The 10,167-nt window shown below is 37.5% G+C and overlaps 1 protein-coding gene across 1 annotated transcript; it reads left to right on the top strand.

Annotated features, from left to right (window-relative positions):
- The first annotated feature begins 2,713 nt into the window (after positions 1 to 2,713).
- Positions 2,714 to 6,783, top strand: LOC147332495 (uncharacterized). Its single transcript, XM_086289087.1, has one exon. It carries the CDS (start codon positions 3,007 to 3,009, stop codon positions 3,697 to 3,699), a length of 693 nt encoding a protein of 230 aa, XP_086145213.1. The 5' UTR covers positions 2,714 to 3,006; the 3' UTR covers positions 3,700 to 6,783.
- Positions 6,784 to 10,167: the final 3,384 nt, after the last annotated feature.

Below are 10,167 nucleotides of genomic sequence, written 5' to 3'. Positions count from 1 at the left end.
ATTGGCTAATTTTGCAAAACTCTTCACACAAATAAGAAAACCTGTCACCCAATAATCAAAACATTGTAGTTCTCTTGCAAAAGCAAACACAGCTAGATTAACTCTTCACACCTTCGTAAAAATGGTGTTTCCGTATCAAACAGTACACACAAGCCATCATCTACTAAGCACACAATGCGCCAACTGCACACTGATGGTATGAATACAAAACACATCTGGCTTTTGCTTTCTCTGTGCACAAGGTAGGCTATGTCAGTTTGAGCTCATACTTCTGTCATAGATCCATAAGCATAGAGGGATCCAAACTTCAAGTACATCAAAACAAACACAAGTGTTTATTTCCAAGTATAGGATTATTTGCAATCGCCATAATGACTATATGGGTTACTTGGTCTGCAGTGAACATGCTTCCTCTGCCCCAGCATCTGGTCATCTAGCAATTCTGTAAAGTAACAATTTCAGTATTTTTACATCAATGGTATTGGTGTGTTTCTCATTGGCATATGGCAGTGCTACAAATCTTTGTGCGAAGTGACTGTACTCACCGATTCTCATTTCAAGATGTCCCTATGGTACTTGCTACAGTGTAGCGGCTCGAGTTAGGCTGGACCCGTTGGCCAGCTACCCTCAGGGTCATTCCACGGTTGATTACATGGTCCACTATTGTAGCTCTGATGTCATCAGCAATTCTATTTCTTACTCTTCCTACCCTTCCTCTCCCCCCTCCTCATCTTCCTCTCCCTCCTCCTCGTCTTCCTCTTGCTCCTCCTTGTCCTTGTCGTCCTCTTCATCCTACTTCTTCACCTCCACGTCCTCTTCCTCGGCCTCCTCTACTTCTCACTCTTTCTGCTCCCTCCATTGTACTCCGCACACACAGCTTACCTGTATTATAGTGCTTAGGCTGATTGCAAAGTGAACGAATTATCTAAAAAAGTTTTCACATGTGAAAGTGTGCCAGACAGTTGGCAAATTAGTGTTAATGATAGCCATACATGTGTATACTTTTGCTAGGAGTGTGTTGGAAATTTGGTAATTGAGTGTTGTGCAGTGAATTGTGCCTACAGTTTTGCAAAGTGTGTGTTACAAAATTGCAAACTGAGTGCAAAGCAGTTTTTGTGCTTTTAGTTTTGCAAACTCAGTGAGTGGTTTTGCTATAAGTCTGAATAGTTTTAGAGATTGTGCTACAGGAATCACAGTTAGGGTTTAAGCATTCAGAAAAAACTGTAGTAACATTTTGTTTAGTGTTTTTGAAGTGTGTTTGAGTTAAAGGGGTTAGGTACAAGAGCACAAAACAGACAATTCTCTAAAACCATTTGTAGAGTGTTTGTAATATGTGGCTATTATATCAGTAAGGTTTTTCTTTTTTCTTTTGGAAAGTATTTGTTTTTTATTGAACTGTGGATAGATTGTTATAGACATACTTTGACAAGGAGGATGGTATGTTTTAGATATATATGTCTTTAGTCTTTTTATTATGTTGATGGCTATTAAAATGATACATATCAGACTCAGCTGTGTCAGTGTATGAATAGACTGTAAATATTACTGAAAGCATTAGTAAATGCCTGCCTTGTCTCCCTAAGTGCTGCTGTGAGCGAGCCAAACATCGTGAAACACTGGGTGGCATATGGAATAAAACGCCAACCAACCTTTTCTGTTTTAAACAGAATGAGAACAGTCAGAATATGTAGGTGTAGCCAAGCTCAGGTGGCAGCGTATTGTGACTTTTTAACACTGGTTGGCCTGTATTTAATTTTACCTTTTCTTTTATTGTAATAATGTATGTATAATGTAATAATGTATAATGACTGAGCACTTGATTGTGCACTGAGTGTCCATGATTGTAAAATCCAGCTTAGTGAATACTGATTGCTTTGTTTGATTCTTTTAGTTGCTGGATTTGGCCAGTAGCAGCATGGCCTTTCTGTTGGCTGCCCCCTTTCACATTGCCCTTATTTTAAGGCACGTGGGTATGAAGTTGTAGTGTTTTTCATCCCTCTTTATTAAGAGCCTCTTTTTGTTTATTTTTTGAGTTTTAGGACACCATTTAGCCAGCGCTACGTGGTTTGCTTTAACTGTGTTTTTATAATTTTTAACCTTTTATTGTATTACTGTATACTTATATCACTTCAACCATTTCTTTTGCTGAGGTGTTTTTTTCAAACTTGTGGAGTTTTTTATTTAATTTGTTCAAATATTGAGTCTTTAAATTTCCAAATGGTTAGATTCCCCAGGATGTCATTGTTGCAACCTTTAAATAGTACTCCCCTGACTATACAGCCAATATAAAAATACATGCCTAAGTACCTGTAAAATCATACAAGTACAAAAAACCCCACACTCCTTGCCCTTAAACAAAATGCAAATCTTATTTTTGATAAAGAAAATACAGTCCACACCTCAGATTGTGGGAGGCAGATATCTTTGGGTTACAAGGGGTTTGTGTGACTTGCAGAGACAACACCGCAGACCTGGGTCATGTTGTCCCCAGTGGAGAGATAGGGTGGGTGAGAAACATTAGCCAGTAACTAAATCCATTCCTAAGGTGCTGGATGGCAGAAAGAAGAACAAGTTTGTACAGCGTAATGAGACACCTCCACAGAGAACTGACGCACAGACTCCACCATCAGCCAGCAGGCCACAGCCAGGCTCCACCATCAGCCAGCAGGCCACAGCCAGCAGACCCAGCCAGGCTCCACCATCAGCCAGCAGGCCACAGCCAGGCTCCACCATCAGCCAGCAGGCCACAGCCAGGCTCAGCAGGCCACAGCCAGGCTCCACCATCAGCCAGCAGGCCACAGCCAGGCTCCACCATCAGCCAGTAGGCCACAGCCAGGCTCCACCATCAGCCAGCAGGCCACATCCAGCAGACCCAGCCAGGCTCCACCATCAGCCAGCAGGCCACAGCCAGGCTCCACCATCAGCCAGCAGGCCTAGCCAGGCGCCATCATCAGAAATTCCGCTTCCGGGTCCCTCGTGGTGGCCGCCTCGTGCTCTCGCTTCAGTATGCCACCCAAGAAAGGCCCAACACCAGAGGAGGTTGAGGACATTAAAACCTCCCTCGGAGCGCTGTGCGGAGACGTGGCCGCAGTCAGGGCACAGCAGGAGCTGCTTCTGGGGCTTCTGGAGGAGGTAAAACAGCTACGCCTCCAAAATGCCGAGAAGGACAGACGGATCATGGATCTCGAGCGGCGGGTGGATGAGCTGGAGCAGTACACCCGTACGAACGACGTGGTCATCAGCGGTATTAAAATCAAGCCGCGCTCGTACGCGCGCGCGGTGGCCGGGAACGTCGGGGAGCCCAGCGACGAGGAGACCCGCTCGGTAGAGCAACAGGTGGCGTCCTTCCTCCAAAGCAAGGGGATAGAGATGGACCTGGAGCACATAGAAGCATGTCACTCACTGCCCAGGAGGAGTGACAGACTGCCGGCCATCATTATGAGATTTGTCAATCGGAAGAACAAGGTCGCACTGCTGAAACAAGGACGCAAACTGAAAGGCACGGACGTTTTCATTAATGAGCATCTGACACGAAAAAACGCAGACATCGCGAGGAAGGCAAGGCAACTGAAGAAGAACGGTAAAATACAACATACATGGGTAACAAACTGTAAGATTTTCATTAAGCTAAACGGGACACCAGAAGAGGCAAAAGTACTGATAGTGAGGAACATGGAGGATCTGGACAAGTATAACTGACACCAATGTATCAATTACACCAGGAAATGACATGGACACGTTGAAATTAGTTCTTCAACAGAAAGTAATTGATCTAGATTGTGAATATAAGGAGCATAATATAATAGATCCAGAAATAGATTCTGAAAGTAACTTTCTCTCTTCTTTTGTTAAAAATTGTAATTATTTCACTCAGGAACAATATGAAAAAGAAATTAACCTAGACGGGAAGCTCTCATTAATTCACTTTAACAGCAGAAGTATGTACTCTAATTTTGATTTCATTAAGGACTATTTGCAACAATTTTCTCGCCCCTTTAGTGTTATAGCCATCACTGAAACTTGGTTCAATGTCGATAAAGGAATAGATTTTTGTTTGAATGGATATGATTTAAAATACATGAATAGATTAAATAAGGCGGGCGGCGGGGTTGCTATATATGTTCATAACTCTATAAAATATAATGTTGTAACAACTATGTCTATGGCTATTGATGGAATTTTGGAATGTTTGACTATTGAGATTATGAATGAAAAAAAGAGAAATGTTATAATAAGTTGTATATATCGGACACCCAGTTCAAGTATTGACACTTTTAATGAATGGATAGAAAAAACGTTTGCTTCGGTGAACCAAAAATTACTATTTATCTGTGGTGATTTTAACATTGATTTGCTAAATCCAACAAGGTTAAAAGCCATTGATGACTTTACTGACACAATGTACAGCTTATCACTATATCCAACAATAACAAAGCCAAGCAGAATAACATCACATAGCGCCACTATTATTGACAATATTTTTACTAATGTCATGGATTTCCAAATTAATAGTGGTCTGCTTGTCTGTGATATAACTGACCACTTACCAGTTTTTACTTTGTGTGACTGTGATTTAAAAAAAATAGATACCAAGATCATGATAGCAAAGCGAACAATAAATGAAGAAGCAATTCATGCCTTCAATTTCGATTTAGCACAACAAGATTGGAGTTCGGTGTATGAAGAGTCAGATGTGGACAAGGCTTATGATAATTTTCTAGATATTTTTACTATGTGGTACAATAAACATTGTCCTGTAAACGAACACATGACAAAGAAAAAAAAGATAAAAAGTCCTTGGCTCACAAAAGGAATTATTAATGCTTGCAAAAAGAAAAACAATCTGTATAAACAGTTTATCAAAGTAAAAACAAAAGAAGTGGAACAAAGATATAAAGCATATAGAAATAAATTGACTGATATTATAAGAACGAGCAAACAACTTTATTATAGAAGAAGATTATATGAAAATAAAAACAATATAAAAGGAACTTGGGATGTGTTAAACAACTTAATTAAACAAGGATCTTCTGGAACATCATATCCTGAATATTTTACTGATGCAAATGGTGAAAATCACAACATGAGTAATATTGTCGATGGGTTCAATAAATTCTTCATAAATGTTGGCCCTGAACTAGCAGCGGACATCCCGTGTCATAAAAATGAAAATATCAGTAATATAAAATCAAATCCCTTTTCACTGTTCCTCTCAGCTACAAATGAGCAAGAAGTAATAAATATCACATTAAAATGTAAAAGTAAGTCTTCAATGGATTATCATGACATAAATATGTCTGTAGTTAAACAGGTTATTCTGAATATTGCTAGTCCCTTAACATATATCTGTAATTTATCATTTCAGTCCGGTTGTTTTCCAAAAAAAATGAAAATTGCGAAAGTAATACCACTATATAAAAGTAATGACAAACACAGTTTTACCAATTATAGGCCTATTTCTCTACTGCCTCAATTCTCAAAAATTCTAGAAAAACTTTTTAATTCAAGATTAGAAAAATTCCTTGAAAAACATCAAATAATAAATGTTGGTCAGTATGGTTTCAGAACGCAAAGAACCACTTCAATGGCGATAATTGAGGCAGTAGAAGAAATTACTGATACACTGGATAAAAATAAATATGCAGTTGGTATTTTTGTTGACCTCAAAAAGGCCTTCGACACAATCAATCACTCAATTTTACTGGATAAATTGGAAAGATATGGTATTCGAGGGAAAGCTGGTAACTGGTTAAAAAGTTACCTAACAGGTCGGGAACAATATGTTAGCATAGGGCATTACCATTCAGAGAAACTTGGTATTACATGTGGTGTTCCCCAAGGGTCAGTGTTGGGACCAAAACTTTTCAATGTATACATAAATGATATTTTTGATGTTTCTCAAGTACTTAAACTCATACTGTTCGCAGATGACACCAACATATTTTTCAGTAGCGATGATTATACTGATCTTGTAATGACTGTAAACAGGGAGCTAAAATTAATAAAAAAATGGATGGACATAAATAAATTATCATTAAATATAAATAAAACTAAAGCAATGTTTTTTGGTAATTTAAAATATAATATAGAATTACCAATTATCATTGAAGGTGTACCAATTGATAATGTGAGTGAAAACAAATTTTTGGGAGTTATAATTGATAACAAAATTTCATGGAAACCCCACGTCAGACACATAAAAACCAAAATTTCTAGAAGCCTCGCAGTTTTGAACAAAGTGAAACAATTCCTTGATAAAGATGCAGTTCGTACTCTGTACTGTACCCTGGTTCTTCCATATCTTACATATTGTGTGGAAGTGTGGGGAAATACATATAAAAATACAACTAATCCATTAGTCACAGTACAGAAACGAGCACTGCGTATTATTCACAAGGCTGGTTATCTAGATCATACTCACAAATTCTTTCTTCAGGCAGAGTTACTTAAATTCCAGGATCTGGTTAATTACAATACATCCATAATTTTGTATAAAGCTTTTACTAAACTTTTACCGGCAAATTTACAAACTAGATTTGAAATTCGAGAAAAGGTTTATAATGTGAGAGGCTTTGGAGAATTCAAATTACCCAGAACTCGAACAACCCGTAAAGGCTTTTGTGTGTCTGTATGTGGTGTGAAAATCTGGAACAGTCTGAGTTTACAATTGAAACAATGCAAAAATATTCATAGATTTAAATTTCTCTACAAACAGTTGGTCTGGTCACAGTATACTCAATGATGGGTTTTAGTGTGCTCTGTAATGTCTGTCCTCTTACCATTGCTGGTATGGATTCCAAAATAAAAACTAAAAAATAAAGTGTGCGTATGTATGTACATATATGTACTTGTGTGTGTAGATATATATGTATGTATATGTATGTGTGTTTGTTACTTGTAGTTATTACTGCCTGTTACCTGTGGTAATGCAATTTATAATTTATATATTCTGTATTCAGTTATGAAGGCTCTAATTGTTGGTTGCGAGCTGCCGCTTAGATGCTTGTATCTGCCCGGGGCTGTTGATGGGTCTGTATGCAATGATGGGCGTAGCTGCGGGAAGTTTATTGTTTTTTTTTGTTGATGAGTGAGTATAGGGGTGGGATTTAATAAGTTTTCTTCGTCCCACTCCTTTTTCAGGCAAGTTTTGTTTTTTGTTTTGTGTATTTTATGTTCAATATAGGTATTTGTTGTGCCTGAAAATGAATAAATAAATGAAAAAAAAAAATGAAAATGAAAAAGACAGGCAGGTTGAAATGCATCTTCAAGATTGACGTACACACAAAGATATTAAGCCACCAAAAACTGACATTACTGAATTTCATCTGAGTACAGAATGTATCAAGATACACAGACACACTGCACAAACATTTACACACAAGTACACACATCAAATATTTTATTTCACCACGTTTCACCTCATTATAATGTCATGCTAAATTAATCCATTTAAATTTGTAATCCTGAGTAGTAATTTAGGCTTAGCATAGCTTATCTCAAGAATTGTTTTAGTTTGTATGACTTTTACCATCTTAGTTTAGTCTTAGCTATAATTTTTGATCCATAATTTAAAAAAACCAAAAATATAACTTTTACCACAAATCAGGTAATCAAGTTGTGACAGAAATGCAGACATTTAGCTTTATTATTTATTTATAAAACGTATTATTTTATTTATATATTTTAATCATCTTCTGCATTAGCTTAATTTGTAAATGAAATAACAAGACAACATGCCTGTGAAGCTGCTTATAACTCAATTGTCCAGGTACCTTTGAGCCACTGAAATCGGGGGGCTGTGTATAAAAAAAGGGCTTTAATAAATATAAATAAAACATTTTTGTGAAACCTCTTGAGTTAGAACTGAAAGTCGACACTTCAGGTGATTTATTTCAGTTGTGATATTATATATATAACAAATGTGCCTTTTGTCCAACAAATTATTTGTGTACAAGATAAGTTTTATCTGATCTAGACGCATTAAGTGAACAATTGCACTTTTTGCTGTGGTTGGCCCAAGTACACAGTGTTTTGGTCACAGCATATGCAGCATCTTCACTGGTTTACAGTTTCACCCACAGGGGCACATGTCTACCCCTCTCTGAGCCTGGTTGTGCTGGAGTTTTTCCCTACCATTGTCGCCAAGTCTTTGCTCATATGGCATCGTCTGATTGTTGGGGTTGTCTCTATATAATCGTAGGGTCTTTACCTTACAAAATAAAGTGCCTTGAGACAACTTTTATCATGATTTGGCACTATATAAATAAAACTGAGTTCAACTTACCTTGTAAATATCAAAAACTATTCTCCTGTCAAAGTCTAAATCATGTAACCATCTTTTTGGTACTTTCCTTCATTGCATTCATAAGACTTGTCAAATTTCAGCCTGTCACTACATGCTTCCACCTTGAGGGGCAATCATTAAAGCTGTCTATATATACTACTGTTGTAGACTGTTCGTTAAAAGTCATATAAGACAAGAGAAGAGTCCACATACTGAAGGAAAATGATGACGTTAGTGCTCCCATTTCATTTGACAACCAGTCCGGTCACAGTAAGTGACGCAAATGATAATGGAACAAATCACACAAAGCAGAGAGTGGAACTGGATTGTATAAAGTTTGACACTGGCATGTGTTAGTCTAAAGGTGTATGCTTTACAGTTGCAGAAATATATTTTTAAGAAGCAGCAAAAATAAAATTTCTGAATGTAAAAGCAGAGAACCCTCCCATGGAACTATATTTAGGTCAAAAGTCACATGTGAGAAAAAAAACATCAGGAGAAAATTATTTCATTTCACAAGTGCAGGTATTCCTTGCCTCTCATGCAATTAAATCCTCTGTGCGTAAATTCAGCAACCCACGCACGAAGAACTCAGCAGCGCTTTCCACAAAGAACCTGTCACACATACGAGAGTGTCTGCTTTGCAAGTGCTGCAGCAGATTCATGCTCTCATGGTTAACTCTGCTCTCGGCGCTGAATCCTGCTCATTCAAATCAACAGTTTTGACAGTTTGGAGGGTGGAGCCCAAACAAAGAGGGGTCCTAATGTGACTGTTCACTTATAAAGTAGTGATGCCACAGCCTCTGTAATAGACACAGAATTAGGTTACTGCATTAAATGGATTTACACCATGTTAGCAACTTAGCTGCTATTCTAAACCGTATATGTTTACAATTTGGAAAACAAAGTTAACTATCAACTGTCATTGTTTGCTGTATAGCAGTAGAAACCCTGAAGATTGTCATTGGAGTACTTAACACAATTACTTAATGCTGAAGGAATCTTAAAACTGTAAGATTCTGAAACGGGTTCTAAAGCCTCTGCACTGTTGTACAGTTAATCTGTTGTACAGTCTTTTCTGTAGTAGATTTTAATTATCTGAGACTTTTTTTCTCTTATTTTCTTGGAGTTTCTTAATTTTCCTGCTTACCTTGTGTGATAAAGCATAATTATGTGAGAACATGCCTAGTTGTCGGCTTGCATTCACCCAGGAAAAAGAAGGCTATGAAAAATCCCTTACCCTCTTCTTAACAGTTTGAGCCTTGTAGCCTTGTAGCAATACTGTCAGTTCTCAGTTGAATAAATCAAAAACGTTAAATAAAATGCTATGGTTTTGTAAGCATTTGATTTGAAGTAAAAGTAGCTGAAGACATAAATTACCTGGCACAGAGTGCAGTGAGCTTTAACCAAACTAATGCTAAACTAATATCTCCTCACCATGCTCTCACCAGCACTGTTTTGTCTTTGACTGAAAGCTATCTAAATGGACTAAACTGAGTGAGCATGAGCAAGCCTCACCAATTTTACTTTGAGCCTGAAAGTGATTTGTAAATGGGTACAATTAAAAGGCAGCCTTTGATATGAATAGAATAATAAAGATTATATTATTTCAGGGCAACTGAAATGCTCAGTGAACTCTAAAAACAGATCCCAATTATAACACACTAAAGTGAAAGTAAGTCTTGACCTTACATCTCAGTGTTCCATCCCGTGCAGTTTCAGCATATTACACACGTACAGATGAGTTAAAACAGAGATAGCAACTGCAAGTAAAAAAGTAATTTTTTCTCTGATTCATCATCTCAGCAGATGCATTTTCTGTTGCAGTATAGTGTGAAGAATAACTCCTTTAGCATGTTAACAATGAAACATTGTAAGCCTTT

This window comes from Aulonocara sp. 'chitande type north' Nkhata Bay, linkage group LG4 (assembly GCF_057382095.1).
Source record: "Aulonocara sp. 'chitande type north' Nkhata Bay isolate Kocher_YH1m ecotype deep benthic linkage group LG4, A_spYH_male_GT1.1, whole genome shotgun sequence".
NCBI lineage: Eukaryota > Metazoa > Chordata > Actinopteri > Cichliformes > Cichlidae > Aulonocara > Aulonocara sp. 'chitande type north' Nkhata Bay.
This window is presented reverse-complemented; position numbering and strand designations above follow the sequence as displayed.